Source organism: Enhydra lutris, unplaced genomic scaffold, assembly GCF_002288905.1.
Source record: "Enhydra lutris kenyoni isolate GAN:26980312 unplaced genomic scaffold, ASM228890v2 scaffoldscaffold93, whole genome shotgun sequence".
NCBI lineage: Eukaryota > Metazoa > Chordata > Mammalia > Carnivora > Mustelidae > Enhydra > Enhydra lutris.
The window spans coordinates 3312407-3335061 of record NW_019154177.1 but is presented as its reverse complement, the minus strand read 5'-3'; the positions used below and the strand labels follow the sequence as shown (position 1 = coordinate 3335061).

General features: G+C 48.8%; 1 protein-coding gene across 5 annotated transcripts in view; it reads right to left on the bottom strand.

Annotated features, from left to right (window-relative positions):
* Positions 1–22333, bottom strand: part of LOC111138620 (capping protein regulator and myosin 1 linker 1) — a 300609-nt gene extending 278276 nt beyond the window's left edge. For all 5 annotated transcript variants that reach the window (XM_022490645.1, XM_022490647.1, XM_022490648.1 and 2 more), the window contains exons 1-2: positions 22231–22333; positions 17351–17448 (exon numbers count right to left, since the gene is read on the bottom strand). In XM_022490645.1, the coding sequence (XP_022346353.1) occupies positions 17351–17448; positions 22231–22270 (138 nt within the window). In that variant the 5' untranslated portion in view covers positions 22271–22333. The remainder of the gene's footprint in view (positions 1–17350; positions 17449–22230) is intronic.
* Positions 22334–22655: the final 322 nt, after the last annotated feature.

Here is a 22655-nt window from a genome sequence, read left to right as displayed (position 1 = left end):
GAGGAGATGGGACCCGGTGCCTTATGAAATGCACAATGTATATATCAAGTCAAAATGCGACAGGGTCCAAGAACAGAGAAATGGAGGAACCTGTTCAAGATTGGGAAATGCAGAGTCCAAGTCCTGGGCACGAGCCACTTTGCTCCTAGCATGTCTATATTCCTATCTTAGGAGCAGGATCTGTTCCCCAAATTGGGAATGGAGGCACAGAGCTACACAAGGTTTCTTCTGGTTTATGGGCTAAAAGGGGTTGCCAGTAGAAGCCTTAGGAAATGAGATCCTTTCTTAGTATTTCCAGTAACTATAGGGGAAATTTTAGGTAACAGCTTTATTTGTTTAAAAATAAGAAAATAGGGGGCCTCGGTGGCTCAGTTGGTTAAGCATCTGCCTTCGGCTCAGATCATGATCCCAGGGTCCTGGGATCGAATCCTACAGTAGGACTCCCTGCTCAGCGGGGAGCCTGCTTCTCCCTCTGCCCCTACCCTCTGCTCCTCTCACTCTCACTCTTAAATAAATACATAAAATCTTAGAAAAAAATTAAAAAAGAAAATAAAAACAAGAAAATAAAATCACACATTTTAATTTTATCACACAAAAGAAATGAAGTGTCTTCTCTGAAAAAGAGCCGGCAGCCTGCTGAAGCCGGAAAGGACATGCCGTTTCTCTCCCGTGTGCACGATGAAACCACACCCTCATAGACAGGAAATCAATCACTCTCTCCGAAACGATGTGTAGAAGACACAATAAGAGGCCACCGGTCCTGGAGGCAGCGGCACACACAGCGTCTGGGACCCCACGGTGGGAGGCAGTGGCTTTGCTTCTGAAAGCACCCCCAGGGCCCTTGCGTCAGGAACAGTGCCAGGGGCAGCCGAGCTCTAAAGCAACCAGTCAGGAAACCCTGGCTTTCTCGACCGCACTCATCACTGCCCGAAGCACAGGGTCCAGTGCACGGGCTTGCAGCCACCCATTCCTCTGCCTTGCCACGCCACCGTGATTGATCGCTACATCCACGGGACACTAAATTAAAGACGGGCGATGCCAGATAAGGCTGCTGAGCAGCTGGGGCTTGAGATCTGTACTCCAGGCCTGGCTCATTTATTAGGCTAATACACCTGTATTGCACGGAAAAAGATCACTATGGGGTGGGAGTGCTGGACACAAAGCTACAATAAGGAGAGTCCTGGGCTTCCTGCAGAATCCCCTCGAGGATACGAGTTTGATAAGAGAACCCTGATTATGTCTAGTTGGACCCCAAATCTTTTATTTTATTTTATTTATTTCACAGAGAGAGTGGGCAGAAGCAGGAGCACCAGTAAGAGGGAGAAGCAACTCACCGCTGAGTAGGGAGCTATACACAGGGCTTGATCCCAGGACCCTGGGACCATGACCTGAGCTGAAGGCAGATGCTTCACTGACTGAGCCATCCAGATTGATCTAAATCTTTTAAACTGGGCTTGAAAACAAGCACTGGCCTACATCCTATAATCCATTACCCCAGTGGGTCAGCAAACCATCTGAGCAACTAGTAAAATATTCTGCATCTCCATTCACTCCTCCCCTGGGGTAATTCATGCGAAAGAATGCCATGTACATGCTGCATGAAGGTATTCGTGTTCTGCTCCGGGTGTGACTGGGAAAGGGAGGGAAGGAGTGCGAGCGGGAACCATGAGGGCTGGACTGAGCATCTGAACAAGGCCTGTGCCACTAACTCAAACTAAAAAGAAATTTCTTTAGGTCCACTGAGTTTTCAGAAAATGATTCACAAGACTGATTTCAACACTCAATTGCTTGTCCTTCCAGTGATTCTTTTTTGAAGGCTCTGACTCTGCCTCCAAAGAGCTAGCATGGCAAGTCCTTGACGGGAAACGGTAAGAGGAAACGTGACTCAAGTCAAAGTGATGGACCCCTGCAACAGATTAACGATGAGCTGTCCTCCTTGGTCGGATATAAGGAAGCGAAGCAGGGTCTAAGGTGTTCTGAAACATGCCCTGTGAAGGTCTCTTTGGGGAAAGTCAACATGACACGTGGCATTCTTTCCTGGGGTGTCGACGCCATATGAAGATCCCGTGCCACGAGGGTCTTTAAGCAACGAGGCGGGGACTGCCCAGGTGCCTATGCTCCCCCCACCAAAGCAAGCATCTGTAAGTCATCCAACAGCCCTACAGGGCCGATCTGTGTCAGAGAGAGGTTCTTCTTGGTGGGGGAGAGAAGAGGGGCGGGAGGGGGAGACACAGACAGACAAAGACAGAGAAGGGAGATGGAAGCTGAAGGCACAGGTGGACGGGGAATCTCTGCTCTGGGGAAGCCGCGGCCGCGAACCTGCCCATGGAGCCCAGCAAGTCCCGATAGGTGTCATCTGTCTGTCGGGTTCTTACAGGTGACGGAGAACAGACGCAGAGGGAGGCTGTCTCGGTTCGTGATGGGCTCAGATGAGGCTATATGGGGAAGCGAGACAGGAATACCCATCAGCAGCTGCCCAGCTGGGCCTCGCAGAAAACTAAAAACCACCATTCCTGGATCTGCTCGTTTCAGGCGTCTGCTCAACTTCAGGCTCACACTCTCCCAAGCAGCCATCTAGGCCGGGCTCTGTCACCCCCGCCCCCGTCCTGCTCCGCTCTTCCTGCCGTACAAATGGCTCATTAACAGCCTCTTCACGCCCCACGGCTTCCGTCTTGTGCCTCCAGCTTTCTTTAGTCTCCCTTCTCTGTCCTTGTCTGTCTCCCTGTCCCCTTCCCACCCCTCCTCTCCGCTCCACCAAGAAGAATCTCGAACACAGACCCAGATCTGCCCTGTTGGGCTGCTGGATGACTTACAGATGCCTGCCTTGGGGTCAGGCACGACTATGGCTCGCTCAGTCGGGATGGGGTTTCCCCGGCCCGGCGCAGGGATGCTGAAGGAAGGAGAAGCCCACAGGGAAGCTGTGGGCAGGGCAGGCTCCAAAAGCCAGCAGACACCGAGCTCGACCTGCCCAGTAAATGTCGCTTTCCTAAGCAGATTCTAAAGTCCTGCAGAGGACAGCTTACGACGATTTCTTGGGGAGCCTTAGTCCACAGGTCTCCAATGGGGGTTTAAGAATCGAATCCCAGGGACGCCTAGGTGGCTCAGTTGGTTGGACAACTGCCTTCGGCTCGGGTCGTGATCCCAGGGTCCCGGGATCGAGTCCCACATCGGGCTCCCAGCACCATGTGGAGTCTGCTTCTCCCTCTGACCTTCTCCTCGCTCATGCTCTCTCTCACTGTCTCTCTCTCAAATAAATAAATAAAATCTTTAAAAAAAAAAAAAAAAAAGAATCGAATCCCAAGTCTCTCGAGTTTCATGTGGATCACCATTACCGGAACAGCTTGTGAAAACGGACGGCTGGGCCCCACTCCCGGAATCTAGGGTTCGGCAGCTCTGGAGGGGACCCGAAGGAGTCTGCATTTCTTTTCCTTTCCTTTTTATTTTAAAGGTTTTATTTGTTTATTTGACAGAGAGAGATCACAAGCAGGCAGAGAGGCAGGCAGAGAGGTGGGGAGAAGCAGGCTCCCCGCCAAGAAGAGAGCCCGATGCGGGGCTCGATCCCAGGACCCTGAAACCATGACCTCAGCCGAAGGCTGAGGCTTAACCCACTGAGCCATGCAGGTGCCTGAGGAATCTGCAGTTCTAATAAGTTGCCAGGCAAAGCTCACATGCAGGTCCCAGAACCACACGTTGAAAACCACTAGGGGAACCTGTTAGGCGTCTTAAGACAAACTTCCATTTGGTACAATGTGTTCTTTTGTTTTAAAAGATTGAACTACCTAAATACTTCAAAAATAAGTATTTTAAAATGCATAGGGGTTTTTAGATCAACTAACCATAATTGTATTACAGAACGGTACATTTCCAGACTTAGAATCCTGTATACAAATATGACTACGGCATTGCTCTCTGACATTTGGGGACCCGCTGATCCAAATAAGTGTTTCTCAACTCGGGGGCAATTCTGTCACCCAGAGGACATGTGGCAATGTCAGAAGAGATTTCTAATGGTCATAACGGGAAGGAAGGGGTGACACTGCTAGGATACAGTGGGCAGAGGCCAGGGATGCTCCTGAATGTCCCATTACACACAGGCAGCCCCCACGGCAAAGATCTACCTGCTCTAGAACGTCAGCAGCGCTAAGGCTGATTAACCCTGACCCCACCGCGTTGAGAAGGCAGGAATCCCGCACGGCCTGGAGATTAAGAATCCTGCATGCCTGGGGGTACTCTAATGGGGGAAAGCAGAGCCACAAAAGCTGGCAAACCCAAACGATGCCCCAGAACAAAGAGCAACAGGACTTCAGACAGCAGGGACCCGAAGGGGCCAACAAAGCCCTATCGGGATGAACGACAGTCAACTACTGATTTTTGTGGAGTTTGGGGGTTTTGTTTTTTGTTTTTTGTTTTTTTGAAATCTGACTAAAGTGGAAGTGAAAGAGCGGCTTGAGCCTCTCTCTGAACACACCTGAATCTGCAGCAAAAGCGAGGTGAGAAGAGTAGCACAATACCACCTTCCGAGACAGTCCTCAGCAATGCACTTATTAAACCCTTCCTTAAAGAAAGTTTTCTCAAAAACCACACACCTTCCTCAAGAGTAGCAGAGTGAAAAAATCCTAAACTCATTTTTTTTAAAGACTTTATTTATTTATCTGAGAGAGAGAGAGAGAATACACAAGCGATGGGGAGAAGCAGGCTCCCCACTGAACAGGGAGCCCGATGTGGGGCCTGATTTCAGGACCCCAAGATCATGACCTGAGCCAAAGGCAGACGCTTAACTGACTGAGCCACCCAGGTGCCCCTAAACCCATTTCTATCAACAAACTGATACTGGCTTTAAAAAGCTCTGAGCAGAGAAAACATAACACAAGTATCTTGCCCAGGACCAGGAGAAGATGCAAAGGAGACATACTTTTTAAAAAAATATTTATATGAAATATACCAGAGCCATCTCTGACTATGGAATACAGTCAAATTCTTGCAATCTGAGCACTGAGCACCATCACTGCGCACCCCCCCCCCACAGCAACGTGCCCCGAGATTCACCAATGACTTCCTGTAGGCCAGGCACTGTTCAAAATATTTTATCTGTAATCGCTCATTAATTTTCAAATCAAATTTATGAAGAAGGTTCTATCATTACACCCATTGTGTAGACGAGAAGAGCGAGGCAAGGAGAAGTAAATACTTGGCCTACGGTTAGAGAATAACACGGAGCCATTTCAGGACGCAAACCCAGGCAGACTAATCCAATAACAGCTACTACAAGAATGGAAAGCATAAAAAGTCCGTGAAGACATTAAAAAACAAAACAAAACAAAAGCCATCCCTGGATTTAAGGTTAACTACACCACACCACAAGCATCACTCTCCAGAACAATATTTTAATTTTTTTAAGGGTTTTATTTATTTATTTGAGAGAGAAAGAGAGAGAGAGCGAGAGACGGAACACAAGCAGGGGGAGTGGAGGAGGCTGAGCAGGGAGCCCGATCCAGGACTCAATCCCAGGACCCCAAGATCATGACATGAGCCAAAGGTGATGTTTTAATGACTGAGCCCCCCAGGCATCCCCTCTCCAGAACATTAAAAGTGGATCCCTGCTCTGATGGAGAGAGAAGCCAGGGAATGTGGAGCCAGACAGAGAGGAACCAAGTGTAAAGTCTTCCTGCACACACAGCCCACGGACACCACACACTCGTTCAGCACCGCGGATAACCTGCAGACGTCAGATATGAAGACAGATGTCACTTTTGTTAAACCTCGACAGCAAGAACAATGCTTGACAAACACCACGTGACAAGGTGCTGATGGTCTCTGCTCTGCTCCAGCTGGTCTGGGAACAAGCCACCCTGGACAGGAAAGGCCAGCCCAACCTCTGGCATCCAGGCCCTGTTGGAAAAACGAGGGGAACCGAGGACCACCCATTGGAGGAGCATACCCAAAGAGAGGGCCGGGGCTACGGAGACTTGGGAAGTCTCTTCTAGAGAGGCCAACTGCTGACAGGAAAACAGGTCTCAGAAGCTCATAGTTCATTTTGGGGGCCAGAAGCCCTGAGAAGGAGGATGCCCAGGGGACCTCAGCAGACAAGTCTACACCAGCAGCCAAGTCTTGCGGTCCTGCAGTGCAGGCGAGCTTCGACGGCCATCAGCCCGGGAGGCAATGAGCAGAGCTGCACAGAAAGTCTCCCCCAACTGCAACCCTTCTGCTACCCTGAGGATGTGGGCAAAGAAAAGAAACCCCTCCCCCTTGCTGGCGGTCCCAGGTGCTAAACAGAGCCATCCCAGATCGAGGGGGCAAGCCAGCACAGGCAGTGGGGGGAAGGGGGAAGGTTCTCTCCAGGCCAGGGCTCCTTCCTCTTCCTATGAGGGAAGGACATCTTTCTTGAGTTTAGTGACAACCAACATAGGACAGATGGGGCCAAGAAACCAAAAATGCCCACTGGGAACTCACCAAGCAGCCCGGACTCCCACTAGCCCCACTGCACCCACATTTTGTGAGGCTACTGCTAGGCCCTTGTGGGACAGATAGTTCGGGCATCTCTCAGCACCGAGAAGGCCTTTGGAGCAAGTGACCTCACAGTTACTGCCCCCCATCTGGGGCTCACCTTCCCTGGTCTGTTCCACAAAGGGATTAAGAACATAGCCCTGAAGAAGGAAGGAGTCTCATGGGCTTGCTCTCTGAAGAATAATCACGGGTCCCTGAGGAATCTCGCAGAACCACGAGTGAAGCGGGCCACACCAACAGCTCTGGAAGGAGAGAGACACAGGCTAAACCACGGAGAGCTGGGAGGGGGCGCTCAGCGAGGAAGAAGGGGCTCTCTGAGAAGCTGCTCCTGGAGGAGTGTTCTCAGGTCCTTGCCTGGACATGCCCCCCCCAACCCCAGAGTGGGAGGATAGGCAGAGGGTGAAGAAGTAGGGACAGTACGTGGGAACAGAAGGGCCAGGGACAGAGACAGGCCACGCGACTGAAGAGACAGTGTTAGCTACGAGCAGGAGAGGTAAACTGTCTTCACAACTGTCTGGAAGGCAAAGTAAGGTCTCCTTCCAAGAGGATACTAAACTCCCCTTTAAGACACAAGAGTAGCTGTCCGAGCTCATAGCTCAGGAGTGTCCTCAAGGATGCTTGGTCTCGTGAAAGTGGCCTGGGCCTTGTCACCTACAAATGTGCTCAACGACCATTGATGAAGAGTGTTCGAGGACCCAGGGGAAGAAAGCCCCACGAGAGGAGCAAAGAGCAGAGATCGAAAGCCTACGATACAGTCTCGCCCTTGAGGAAAGACAACATGGATCCCAGGACGGCGACAGTCCACAGCTGGGACCCTTGCTGACAAGCACACTTAGCCCAGTGAGCAGAGCGGAGCACACAGAATTGTCGCATCAAGCCATGTTGTACATCCGAAGCTAATGTAACAGATTTTTAAAAATAAAAAAATTAAAAAAATTTTAAATTTTTGAAATTTAAATTTAATTTTAATTTTAATTTAAAAATTTTTTGAAAGGCTTTAAAAAAAGAGGGAAAAAAAAAAGGCTGTGACTCTGGCAGTCCATTTGCAGATCAGAAGACACAAGAACCACTCTAGGCCTGCAGATATGCCACAGGAGGAAAGCCCACACGTCCCACAGGCACACTAGAAAGGACCTCGACTGCCAAAAAAAAAAAAAAAGTTGGTCTCAGGAGTGCCGGCCAAAGACATACAAGAAATTGAACAAAGAGAATGAGCCAGTCTGCGAAACAGATTTTTTTTTAAGACAATAAAACTGATGCGGTCGGGTAATTATTCTCCATTGAGACTTCCTGAATAACAATCAGGTGAAAAATGTATCCTTTAGAAAGCCCCTCAGGCAGCAACTCCACTTCCAGGAATTCATCCAAGAGAGATAAACAAGCGGAGGTACTCCTTTATAGGGCAAAATATTGGAAGCCACCTAAATATCTCCCAATAAGTGTTAAATCATAGCGACTAATGAAGTGCCATGGGGGAGTCCAAAACATAGATGCGTATTAGTCAATATATACCTTATATACAATACCAACACATATACGATATATACACATTATTGTCACAGAAAGCTTTGACCTTAAATACCACATTTTTAAAGTAGAGTACCAAACAGTATTCATAATTCCACCTTAAAAATGTTATACATTTATACGTACATGTGTGTAGAAAAATATATAAAAAATACTGGTATTTCTTCCAATGGTGGCTTCTGAATTGATCACCTAGGTGATATTTCAGTTTTGCTTTCCTATATAAATTTGTAGTAATGCAAATAGCACAGATACTTCCAAAATTAAAAAAAAAAAAAAAAGAAGAAGAAGAAGAAGAAGGAAATGTTTTCCGTGCCCAAGCAACATGTAGCTGATATTCTGCACTTGGCAGACCTCAATACATTGGTGTTTCCTACGGGGTCTAGAGAGACAATTCTGTGATGACACGATCCCATCCCCCTTCAAGAGACGCAATCCACAGGAGCCCACTGACGTCTCTGAGAAATTCTGTTTAATTCAGTTCCACGGTGTTTATCAAATACTTGCGATCCCCCAAACATCTACAACGTAAAAGGCTCACTGACAAAGGAGGCTGATTGGAAAGCAAGGGGATGAGAACGGCACAAACTCTGAAAGCAACATCCTCGTCAGTTAAGGCTCAGTAAGGCTGCGGGAAGGACGTGCATTCAGCCGGAGGACCGAGAGACCAGGGGAAAACATGGCAACCGTCTTCAAATGCCTGACTGGCACTGGTGGAAAGGCACGAGTTCTGTGACATTCCAGAAGACTAAGCTAGAATGAATGCGGACAAGTCCCTGAGAAGCAGATGCCAGCCCAGACTGCCAAAGGCTTTCTGAGGCTCTTTTTTTCCCCATCCCTGGAAATAGTTAAGCAAAATGTGGACACCCAGGGATATTACTCAAGAAACTTCTCGTAGGCTAGGGTGCATGGTTAGATGGCCACCGAGAGCCCTCCAGTCCCAAGACTGTCTGGGTGACAATTGAGGAGGATGGCAGAATCTGAACCAACTTCCCTGGAGTCAGCTGAGGTCAAGCCCCTCCACGCCAGGGGCCATGCAGACGACACGGGCACTAACCCTAGATGATACCCATATATGGCTTCTGAGACCCCCAAGGCCCAGCAGAAAACAGATACATGTGCCTCCTTAGCGGGGACTAAGCACACTCATCTCCACTTCTTGCCACAGGCTGGAAATGCTCTAAGCGCAGTTCAGGACACGTGTGCACCCCTGCTTCTACCTCTAGGAGGACCCACGGAGTGCCCACCACAGCCAAAGAGACCGAGACACTGCAGGCCAGCGCTCACCAAGGGACAATGTCTTCAAAACAGAAAAACTCTCTCTCAAAACACAAGTATATGGGAAAGACCCAGTGGGTGAAAGCGAACAGACTGTTTTAGTTACATACACACACATCCCACCCCAAGCATCCTTCTTTCCACACCTTTAACTCTCTTCTCAAAGAGTTGGGGGAAGTGATCTATTTAGAGAGAGAGAGAAATAGGGCATGGTTACCAAGATTTAGACAACACGCCCTACATACACCAAACCAAATTCTTTCAAAAGAGAACACACATTTGAGAAAGGGGAGGGCAACAGAGGTGGAGAGGCAGAATCGTGTAACCTTCAACGGACTTGATAAAGTTGCATTTTTCAATCTACTTTAACAATAGATATTAATAGTGTTTCCAATGAAACGCAACAGTTGACAGTAACCCTTCACTAAAGTCTTTGTTTTCTCTGTAACTCTGAAAAAAAGAGTTCTTCCTATTCATTCATACTCTCTGTAGACCTCCCAGCTGGTCGGTTTCCACCGTGCCCCTTTCGAACCGCTCACTCACCGCTCTACCTCCCACGCCTCTCCAGGGCGGGCCTGAACACTCTCCTCCCAGGGTGGCCAAATCCCAGAGGCTGGAAAGAGTATCTTTTTAAGAACAATGAAAAGTTACACCAAGGCTGATAAATGTTGGAGGGCTTGTGCCCAAGGTCATCGGACTCTCCTGTCCTAACTACAGCAGAAACAGGGGCAGCTGCAGATGACAGAGTAGGACATAAACGCATCTCGGGTAACAGGTGCACGATGGCCGGAGCTGCCTTCTGGAAACAGACGCCCGGAGCCAGAGCCGGCCTCCAGCGTCCTACCCATAGATCAGTGGGTGCCGGCTCCAGCCCTGGGTCGGGTAAAGTCTGGAACACTTCAATGTGGACTTATTTTGAATTTCCCAGGACTTTTGCCAGGCCCCTTGGCAACAACAGGTGCTCTCTGCTACCTCCTTCCTGAAGATCGTGTCAGTGTTGTTGCTGTTTTCTGAAGCTCACTTTTCTCGAGTCGGGTAACTTCACCCAGGTGCTCTGAAAATTACCTAAGCACTGAATCGTAAGTGATCCTTAAAAGTTGAGACTCCTAATGGTACCACAAAGGGAACTGTTCTAATTACCCAACAACGGCACACAAAAGCCTCCCACAAAGACAAGTGAGCCAAAGACCTGGGACAATGATCTTCCCAATGTTCTGCAGAGGCCCCCGCCACACCCAGACATCAGACATGAACTTTGTCCCCCCCCCATCTACCGTAATTACTGGAAACACATGTGCGCGGTCTGACGTGTTGCACCCGGTTTAACATATTAGAGGTACGCTGTGCTGTCAGCACAGAGTACGTTCGTACAGGACTCAGAAGAAAGCTGTTCCTGCCATCTCGACTTGGAGAACATTCCGAGACTGCAGAAGCAGCTATTTTAAAAGCTGTGATATTTGTACCACTTCACTGGTGAACAGGGAGTCTCTCTATACTGCGCAGCCAAAAAAAAAGTCCAGTCTCCCCTTGTAGTTCTAGTTCACGCTCATCAGAACAGCCTCGCTGTGGTCACTGATTGGGTTTATCCTATTTCGGATTCAACTATAAATGTGCAAAACAGAGTCCTAAAGTAGGTCTACTTTATGGGATCTCTGGAAAATTAATGTGCTTTATAAAGGTAATAGTGGTTAAAAAAAAAAAAAAAAGCCTGGACACCATTGACCAGGGCAGGTGTTGCCTGACGGAGCCGCAGAATACCAATTCCGGGACGGCTATGTGTCTGAGAAGCAACAGTGCCACGGGCCGTACTGCTGGTCTGAGTCAGGCACGAGGGGCCAGGAAATCAGGAAAATGTTAGACAGACCAGCCACGTGATATAAATGTGGCCTTGTCTCAAAGCACAATGCTTTCCAGATCCGAGAATATCTGAGATTTAAAATCCTTCACAACTAAGTGGACCAGATACCTGCAAAACTTTTAGGTGAGAGATAGTCCCCCTCTGAATGTCTTTTTAAAATAAACAGGTGGTTGTAGAGTTTATATTTTGAGTTAATGGAAGACAGCACCGCCACCAAAATATTTTAGGGATATGCATCCCCGAAACTAACATCCTTATACCTTTTAACATTTTTAATATTAGTTGACAGTAATTCTAACCAAACCTAATTAAGAGACTCAAAAGTTACAAATCCATAGTCAAGTTTTTAAAAAAATGCATTAAAGAGATTCTGGAGAAACTCTGCAAAAAGGAAATAAATGAACAATGGATGAACTGTTTCTAAGAGACTGGTGATGCCGTTTCTCCCGCCTCCTCAGTCTAGGAAGAAAGGCAGTCCTGCTTTCCTCCTGCTGGCCCACTTGACGAAGGGTGTGGAAGAACCAGGGGCTGGCAAAGATGATAGAACCCGAATTCCAAAACGGAACAGAAAAAAAATGAAGCTGAGACCAGGGATGACCTTTCCACACGCTTCAGAACCACCACCAGGAGAGATGAGACCACATTCCTTCCCCCCAGGCCAGCAACACCAGAAGCGTGGGTGGGAGCAGGTACCGGGGACCCTGTTTCCTCCTGACAGAATCTGTCTTTCAACCATTATCCTCAAAAGGAAAGGAAAAAGAAAAGAGAAAGAGAAAAAGAAATGAGAATGTCCAGGCAATACCAAATGCTGTCAAAGACTTGGAGAGACGGGATTATTCACACGTCACTGGTGACTACCCATGGTAGAGTCACTCTGGAAAACAGCTGACAGCTTCTTCTAAAATTAAACAGGCAATTCCAATACAGACCCGCAATTGCACTCCTCGCCATTCATCAGGGAGAAACGAAACTGCGTGTTCACACCCAAGTCTGTAACTTTGTATCAATCTCAGTTCTATTCCTAATAACCCCAAATAACCCCAAAACAGAAAACCACCCACAGGTCCATCAACAGGTGAGTAGACATCCAGACCATGGAATCATCCCCAGTAGGGGTCCGGGGTACATGATGGCTACACACAACACCCAGGAGGAATGTCTAGGAAATTATCTCAGGTGGGGAAAAAAAAAAAAACCCAAAAGGCATATATATACTGGGTGATTACATTTACATAACATTTTTTGAAGGAACAAAATTCTAAAAACGAAGAACACATTAGCAGCCCCCAGGGGTCCGAGAAGGGGGTACATGGGTGTGGCCCAGAGAGGCGGGAGGAGGAATCCTTGCGGTGGTGGGAATGTTCAGCATCGTACAGCATCAACGGCAGAATCCTGAACGTGGTATCACACGCTGATTTTGCAAGACAGGAGAAGCTGGATAAAGGGTACTTTATCTGTGTGACTTTTTACAACCGCGTGTAAATCTATACAGGGATCCCAAACTGAAAAGCTTGATTTAAAAAACGCACTAATTAAAACAGTTTTAAAAGTCCAGGTACCGGGCCACCTGGGTGGCTCAGTCAGTTAAGCATCTGCCTTTAGCTCAGGTCATGATCCCAGGGTCCTGGGATCCAGCCCCGCATCGGGCTCTCTGCTCAGTGGGGAATCTGCTTCTCCCTCTCTCTCTGATGCTCCCCCAGCTTGTACTCACTCTCATTCACTCTCTCTCATATCAATAAACAAAATCTTTCAATAAATAAAAAATAAAGTCCAGGAACTACAAAAATTGGCTAAAGATTCAACAAGCAAATGAGAAAATGGAGTACGAGTCAAAGACAGCATCACTTCCCGATGACATGCGCTACGGACAAGAGAGAGGGTATTACAGAAACAGACGACATTATCTTCTGTGAACCTGCCTGCCGCTTAGATAAGAAGTCCAGCGCCCGGGGACCATACCCTAGGAGAGCCATCCTAAGGATGGACAGCCTGTTCCAACCCCTTCTATCTTCCCTTTAATTGTCCCCAGAGGCTCCAGCTCAGGTCTGTTCCCCCCTGGTTTCCTAACCTATAGTCATTAGGGTCTCTGACCAAATAAGATCGAGAAAGACAGCACACTCCAGCTCATGCTTAGGAATCACCCATGCCCATAGATGCAGTAACAGCTCTGAAAAGCCAGGTGGTAAAGACACTCGTTTATCTCTACCACCCTGATTGCCAAACGTATGTGACCACAGACCTCTCTGTCCCCCGCACATCCTAGCATTCCTGATCCCATGGGACCAGAGCCCTACCTGCAGAATTTCAGATCTGATCAGTTGCACTCTATCCTGCTGAAAAGGAGACGGAGCTATAAATATTCCCCTTGGCCTTATGGTGAACTAGGCCCAACCACTCGATAAAGGTAGGAGATGCTCGGGCATCAGGAGCGGCATTTTCGGTGCCACTGAGGAAACGAGGCAGGCTCTCTGGGTTCCTCTTGCTTTATCATTTGCTGGCTGTTTATCTTGTGCTGGGCCCTGCACCAAGCGTGTTAAAATGTAGCCTTGTTCATCTTCAAGGCAGCCGGGAACAAACAGCTCCTGTTGCACACCTGTCCCATTAGAGAAAGGAACGGAAGCTTCGCAGTGTTATAAAGCAGCTGGGCTGTGACTGTGACTGCAGGGCCCAGCTCCCTCACCTCTGAGCCCTGCTGCGTCCCTGGACACCAGAGGATAAAGTTCACGTCAAGGTTATCAGAAACAGGTGGTGAGACCCCTTGAACCAGTCCCTGTCGCACCTAATACCCCAACGGCAAGGAAAGGCATCCCTGCTGTGCCTGGTCTCTCCAGGCGGCACCTGCTCCAGTCCTGCTTCTGCAGTGGCTTCTGCTTCTCTAACACGGAAACCCAGCCCAGCTTCCAGGCTTGTTCTGTTCCCTTGGTCCACAATGCGTCTCTACTCTCTCCCCTTGGCAACTCCCACTCAGCCTCCCGGTGTCAGCTTAGGGGTCCCTTCCTTCTAGGACTCTTCCCTGATGCGCCAGCCTGAGACAGAGTCTGGGACATGCTGTGATGACGACCCCCCAGTCATCCTGCTCACAGCCCGGCTGAGAGCACGGCCCCCTGACATGCCTCCCTCCCCAGCGAGACTGCGGGCTCTGGATACGTGAAGTCTCATACCTGCACTCGGCATGGCGCCCAGGACCTGCTAGGTCAGGCTGGAAATTGTGCATAAGTCCATCAATCCACCAAATAAACATGAGGATTCCTGATCCTCGCAAGGCCCAAATCTTCCTGATCATTGAATGAAAGAGTGAACAACAAGCCAAAGGACATTTTCTTTATTTTGAGAATAATGATGAAGCAGGGACATCTGGGCGGCTCAGTCGTTAAGCGTCTGCCTCCGGCGCAGGTCATGATCCCAGGGTCCTGGGATGGAGCCCAGCGTCAGGCTCTCTGCTCAGCGGGGAGTCTGCTTCTCCCTCTCCCTCAGCCCCTCCCCCAACTCTTGAGCTCTCTCTCTCTCTCAAATAAGTATATAGAATCTTTAAAAAAAAAATAATGGTGAAACCGATATGCTCTGAGTGAGGCAGATCTGGGTTCAAATTCCAGCTCTGTCATTAACTAGTAAATGACCTGAAGCAGCGTATCTGGCCTGTCACAATCTGAGCAGAGATGTACACAGAGTCGCTGCGGGACTGAACTAATTAAGTGTTAAGCTAATTAAGTGCTGAGCAGAGAGCCTAGCCCTCGGTCAATGTCCAATAACTATTAGCTATTATGACCATGAGAAAGAGGAAGATGAAGATAAACCCTCCACAAAAGATAAGCTACAAATTGTATCAAGTCTCCAACTGTAAAAAGAAGGAACGAAAGGACAAAAAACACACACTCCCAGCCTTAGGAGAAGGAAGGACGGTAAGAACAGGCACTGTGGGAAAGGAAGTAAAATTCCAACAAGATGCACTGAAGGTACTAAGCCAATTCATTTATGACCAATTTAGTGGACTGACAGCCAAAGAAAGTCAGAAGTGAACATTATAAAGAGATTACCCCAGTGTTTTCATTTCAGTAACAATTTCTCTCGATCCAGAAACTCCAAAATCACAACGTGAAGGTCAGTTTGTCACTGACCACCTTGCTCCAACCTGAATATTTCTATTAAGATTGTCAGACTCTGGGGCGCCTGGGTGGCTCAGTGGGTTAAAGCCTCAGCCTTCCGCTCAGGTCATGATCCCAGGGTCCTGGGATTGAGCCCCACATTGAGCTCTCTGCTCAGCGGGGATCCTGCTTCTCCTCTCTGTCTCTCTGCCTGCCTCTTTGCCTACTTGTGATCTGTCTGCCAAATAAATAAATAAAATCTTTACAAAAAAAAAAAAAAAGAAAAAAGATTGTCAGACTCAGAGTATTTTAATTAATAATTCCTGTCCATGCATATAAGGAACAGCCAAAAACAAGTTTATGCCAAAACGATCAGAAACCACTTAGGTTCCAGATTTGGGGAAATAAATGGCTTACATGCAAAGATGTGGATAATTTGGGGACAATCTTAACTCCAGCTTATGTTGAGATGTGTGGGGCGTTGGGAGGATGGGGGCATACAGGGCAGTCCTTAACATTATTAATCGTAAGTATTTGTAAATGGTGCTAATTTTGTTACACTGGACATTTAAATTTGTCTTTGTTATTTTCACGTTATAGATTTCACTCATAACATGGGCTCATTCCTAGCACGATGACGAAGGTCCATACCAAATAATACCACGCACCGGGTCAGACCGTTGTAACAAACGCTGCTTGAGAATGACAACTGAGTTGGACAAAAGTGGATCCATCCATGTCAAGACTGGCTTTAAACAGCAGAAACAAAATGTCTTCTCTCTCCACTGCCACCTCCCCAAGATACCACTATCCTATAACATTAAGTAACATATATGCTAAGGAAATTCACTCTTTAGTAAAGCAAAATAAATCAGAATGATGGCCCCCATTGCTTCTGCTCTTGGTCACCCTAACAAGGCAGGCTACATGAACACACTCTGTCGCCGGGCCAAAGCCCCTCCGTCAAGTTTCCCCACTTCAAGTCCTCTGCCATCCTGCCTTGGACACACAGACCACAGAGAAAGAGACGCTGGCCACCAACAGCATAATCCTTCCATCTACGGGGGAAGGCAGCCAGATATTCTAAAAGATCTCAAGACAGATGTTATCAGAAAGATACTTGCGATTCTGCAGCAAATTCAACTGAAGAAACAGAAAACTCAAAAGATTCTCTTTCAATGACAGGTGCTCGGAAGTTGTTTTAAAATACCCCCGGGGCGGGGGGGCGGTGCTGTGTGGAGACCAACAATATCAGTGAAACACGAAAACCTGTTGAAGCTAGATGAACAGACACGGGGTTCAGTACGCTAATCTCTACTTCTGCATATGCTTGAAAATTTCCACTGATAAAAAGATAAACAGAATATTCTTTCCAACTTGAAAACATAAACAGCATGTATTCCCCCAAGACTAAATCTAGGTTTGCCACAACCTCAACCGAGAAGCCAATAAAACACCACAAAGGGCTCTTCGCCTCTCTAAAGCTACAGTCCAGTCACTGAAATGGCCTCCCCAACTCTGTGCCCAACGTGGTCCAACTCCTGGGCCCCCGGCAGCTCCCCCACATGCTGGGAGGACCCCAAGTCCGATGTCAACACTAGCAGATACTGCCTGCACCAGGCATTTCCCTTTAAAACACCAAATGTTCCCGTGAAACAACAGGTATCTCTTTCCCCTAGAGGCGGACTCAGATGTAACATCTGAGAACATTTAGTTACACAGTTAAACCAACACGAGATGAATTCTTTAACCTTCTCCCTAAGTCCTCACAAATGAAATCATACAGTCAGCCACAGCAAGGGTAACTATAAAGTCCATTTCATATCAAAATTGAATACTCTGAACACCGGCTGCAGGAGAGGACCTCAGTGTGGATGACTGGGACAATTTTAAGACATAACTTCAATCTTGAAAATGTAAATATCCTACTGTTACCTTTCAGTGGGCAGACATTCCAGTTAATCCAGGACAAAACGGTCCTTGGAACTTTCCAGCAAAATAGGAAACACAGCACTTGAGTTGCATGGAAATGAAGTAATCAAAACAATGAAGAGGAAAAACACTTTCACTTCCAAACATTTTAAGAAACGAGAATACTTACCAGCACTTTGTTTTCAACTTTGTCTCCCTTGACTTCCAACTTTACTTTCTTCGTCACTGCAATTTTTATCTTTCTGCCAATAACATCCTTTATGCTTTCTGAAAGAAGGGAAGAGTTTCATTATATTCCTTTATTAATAAGAAAAAAAGCACTGAAGAGGGGAGAACATGTGAAGGAGTATTCTGGGTTGTTTTTTATCATTGTGGCTTGTCTTTTTTTTTTTTTTTAGCTTGTTTTAACACGCCTGACCGTTATTGGTCACATAGTCAATGAACACCTACTACGCGTGTTGTCTTGTGCTCTCAGATGCAGAGGCAAATATAAAAGCCTGTGACACGATACCAGTTCACGCAAGGCATGACGTAATCCTGCTGGGCAAACAGACGCACATACGAGAAAAAACATAAGCCACGTCAGACGGTACCACGGAGTGTTGTGCTGCATGCAGACCACAAGCACAATAGAATTCGTAACCTCCCTTGGCTGGTTACCTCTGGCCCCCAGGAGCCTCTGTGCCCATCACAGTGGCCAAGAAACAGTACCATTTCTAGGTGCCTGACATCACAGTTGGGGAATATGGCAAAGAACCAGAACCAGACTGGACAATCTAGCCCGGGAAGGGTGATCCTGGCCATCTGTCTTCTGGAAGCATCACAGCACGACACCCCCAAAGAGTGGTCAAAGGCGACGAGAAAGCAGGAATCAAGAGCAAAGCAGGGGGGACTTCAAAATCTGGATGGTGGCAGGAACTGAGTGCTCCAAATGGAACAGGTCTCAAATCAGACTCATTCTCCTCCCACTCCTGTGGCCACTAATGAAGCTGGAAATTTTGTTTTCTAGCAGACAGGAAGCCAGTCACCCACTCTCCTAGAACCACCTCCTAAACAGCTCCTGATCCCCGGGCTTGACCCGGCATTCAAGGACTCAGAATCTCTTAAGACAAGTTCATGATGTCCCATCTATCAGCTCTCTGTCCCCTCTCTCACCAAAGGGACCCTCCAAAAAACCACAGGTCTGATCACATCGCTCTCGCTCTTTGAGTTGCTGTCATTTTTGGATAAAGCCCAACCCTGTAGCAGACCACTCAAGGTCTTCCATATTTTTTTCAGTTTAACTTCTAAGCACACACACTTAACAATCCAATCATCCCTATCATCTCCAGCTTGTACACCCCCAGGATTCGGTGTGTACTGTTCTCTTTCCTGGGATGCCCTTTCACTAGTCTCCTGGTTACGTTCTACTACAAAATATAGCAACCTCGGGTGCCTGGGTGCCTTGGTGGGTTAAATGTCTGCCTTTGGCTCAGGTTGTGATCCCAGGGTCCTGGGATGCTCTCCTCCTCTCTCTGCCTGCCGTTCCCCCTGCTTGTGCTCCCTCTCTTTCCTATTCTTGCTCTGTCAAATAAATAAAATCTTCAAAAAAAAAAAAAAATATATATATATATAGCAACCTCCTCTATACTCCCAAAGCTCTGTATTCTATATTATAATCATCTTGGCTTATTCATATATTCAAGAAATACACGGACACAGGAAGAGCTCCTGTTTGCCAAGTGTTCAACCAGGCCCAGGGACACAGACAGCCCCTGCCTCCCACAGGTGCTTACAATCTAGACAACTTGGACAAATAGCTCTAGGCAAATCCGCACACACTAGCATGAGATCATGGACAAGGAAATTCCTGAAAGTTTCAGGGAGGAGGGGACCCCTGAGCAGAATCTTAAAGGAGTGGGACACAGACCACTAGTCCAAAGTCCAAAGTATAGTGTGCAATGCCGTCCACTGAGCTGCGGAAAGAAAATAGAATTTTTACTTCTATTTGCAATGTATTCCAGTTTCTGTTTTAAATTATCCATGCTAAATGAAGTACGTATGTATTTAAGTACATAAAAATGTTTATGAAGGGGTAATCAAACCCACCACAAAAGTTTAGAGCTGCCGAGGTAGAGAAGAGTGAGGAAGGAAGCGCTTCGCCCTCATGGAGAAGAGAATGGAAACAGGAAAAAGTGCAGCTTGGGGGCGGGGAGGGCGTGTCAGAACCAGCAACCAGGTGGGACTTTGGGGAGAAAAGGGGATGGGGGGGACCTCACTGCGCTAGGAGTTCTCTATCAAGAGCTCAAAACAGGGGCTCCTGGGTGGCTCAGTGGGTTAGGCCTCTGCCTTCGGCTCAGGTCATGGTCCCAGGGTCCTGGGATCGAGCCCCGCGTCGGGTTCTCTGCTCCGCGGGGAGCCTGCTTCCCCCTCTCTCTCTGTCTGCCTCTCTGCCTGCTTGTGATCTCTCTCTCCCTCTGTCAAAAAAAAAAAAAAGAGCTCAAAACAGATAAAGGCTACTCCTCCCTCCCCTAAAAAGACATGTGGGAAAGTCACATCAGAAACAGACTGAAGCGGGGCGCCTGGATGTGCAGACAGCTGAACGCCCTACTCCGGGTTTTGGCTCTGGTGGGGTTGTGATCTCGGGTGGCGGGGACCAGCCCAGGTCAGGATCCACAGTGGGTGTGGAGTCCGCTTGGTATTCTTTCCCCCTCTCCTTCTGCCTCTCCCCCTTGGGCTCTCTTTCTCTAGAATAAATAAATTTGGGGGGGGGAACATACCCACATGGAAAGGGACAGGAAAGTTATACACCAAAAGGTTAAAAGTAGCTATCCTGGAGTGGTAACACAGCTGACAGATGGTCATTTCCTTCTTCTTAGCATTTAAACTTTTTTATAAAAAGCCTGTATTTCGGGGTGCCTGGGTGGCTCAGTGGGTTAAAGCCTCTGCCTTTGGCTCAGGTGATGATCCCAGGGTCCTGGGATCGAGCCCCGCATTGGGCTCTCTGTTCAGCAGGGAGCCTGCTTTCTCCTCTCTCTCTGCCTGCCTCTCTGCCTACTTGTGATCTCTGTCTGTCAAATAAATAAATAAAATCTTAAAAAAAAAAAAGCCTGTATTTCTTTTATTATCAGAGAGATACAAATTGCATTTTCTTATTGTCTTCGGTGATTAGCTTAAGGGAATACACCGAGGTTTTCCCACGGTTGCCATTTTGAACTGATCTAAGTGTAACTCTATGAACACCTGAAATGAGAGAAGAGCAGGTGCAGGAATTTCCCTGGTCCCAGACTAATTAGACCATTTAAAGGCCCAGAAAAATCAGACCAGGCATGTCACAAAAGCATGCGTCACCTCGTTGAAGGATATGAACTGCGCAAGACTCAATAAACACACAAATTCCTAGAGAAGGATGAAATCAAATTCTCAAACATACCAAAGGATTTATTTTGAGAACCATTCACATAAACCAGGTATCTTATTCCCAGCCCTTCCCTCTCTCTTTAGGCTGAGTAACTACCTAAACTTTTCATTACCAAGCTCAAGGTCACCTAAGTTAAAAATCTGCCCATCTCTTTAGCTATCCTTATCCCCTGGCCAGGGAGGCCAGCCCTCCCCCTCAGACCTTCTCAGGACCTCCACAGGGATCTGCAGACTCTGGGCATTGGTTTCCTCTTCCGGGTGGAGTGCTGGGAAGATCTCAGCCTCCCAGAACCGGATGGGCCACTCACTCCAGCAAAGGCAGCTGATGCTTTATCTCAGGAGACTACTCCACAGGGTTGGGGAGAGAGAAGAGGCCAGAGTGGGGGAAGGGACTGGTAACTTCATATCCTAAATTTGGGTGAAAAGTTAGGATTGGGTTTTTGGTGTGTTGTTGGTGGTGGTGGGTTTTTTGTTTGTTTGTTTGTTTTTAACTTCACAAAAGCTGAAGCTTTCATAGAAACCTAGCAACAGCTTCTTCACATCAAGTGTCACCTGCTCAGTTAGGTCACTAATGGAAGAGCACACAGAAACCGAGGGGCAAATTTCTCAAGAGCAGATGAATGGGCAGGCAGAACTTCCTCTCGCTGTCAGCCCGGATTAAACAGCACCTTTCTGCGCAGTGTGCCAAGGATGGGAGAGGAAGGAATACAGGTCCCTAGGGCTCAAAACGCGCGCGCAGACACACACACCTTGTTAAAATACAATGTGCTATACATACACACACGCTTAAACGCTGGGTTTTCAGAACGCTCCTCCCCACCTCATTTTAACTCTGCCATTTTAACCCAACGCGCAATTAAGTTAAATCCCAAGACATAAAGCCCTCCTGCCCCCCGCAACACACACCAAAACAAACAAACAAAAAGCAAAAAAAACCTCAAGGGGCTCAAACAACGGGTCACCTTGCATAGGGTACTGCACACAGGTTCCCCGAGATTCGGGATGGGGAGAATCGGTAGGTTAATTATTATTAAAATAACTCATACCATTAACCCTCAGTTTGCCGGCCGGAGCGTGCGTCACTTCGGTAACCCTTTCGCTCCCGGCGGGCTGGGCGAAGCCACGCCTCGCCCGGCTCAGTCCGCACTCGCGACTAGCGCCCCCTCCCCTGAGTCTGCGTGTGGGAGGAGCACCTCGCCCGAGGGTGGGGGGAGTGCCCGGCAGGTGCCGGAGACGACCCACTGTGCGCTCGCCACCCCCTCCCCCCGGCCCTGCGCGGGCCTTTCCCGGACTTCCCCGAGTTTGAGGCAGGGGGCTGGTCTCTGCAAAGGGTGCTCCTCGCCGCCAGAGCTTCCAAGTCCGAGGCAGCCCGCCCCCCTCTTCCGCCCACCGCGACCGCCCCCACCCCCGTCGCGGCTGGGGAGGAGCCCCGGACTCCGGGGCCCCCGCTGCCCCCCACGGCCGCCCTCCCCGAACTGGGCTTTCCGGGCGGCGAGACGCGAGCAAAGTTCCCGGCGCGCCGCCCAGCACGGCGGCGACCTGAGGGGCGCCGCGACTTCGCGGGACCTGCGGGAAGGCGGAGGAGGGCAGGGGGCGGCGGGGAGGGGTGCGCCGGGGCAGGCGGCGAGCCCGCGGCCGCGCCACTCTTACCTGTCAGCTCCCTGGGAACCTCGGAGCTCTCCTCGGTCATGGTGGCCCTCCAGGCGCAGGGGCAGTGCCGGTCCAACTCTGATTTACGGCCGCCCGCCCGCCCCCGAGCCCCTCAGTTTTTAGAGGCAGATGCGGCTTGCGCCCGGGAGGAGGCAAGAAAGCGAGGGCGGAGATACGATTTTGCCTCGCCCCCCCGCCCCTCCAAAAAAAAAAAAAAAAAAAAAAAAAAAAAAGAGTTGTAAATAGGAGGTGGGTCGGCTGCGGCCGCTGCTACATGTCGCCTCGGCGCAGTTCCCGGCGGCGGCGCGGAGACCCGGGGATTCCGGCGGCGGCGGCTCGGGCTCCCGGCTCCCGGCGGCGCTGCTCCGGCCGCGGCCACCTCCCGCCGCCCCGCGCCGCGCCGCACCTACTGCCCTAGGTGAAGG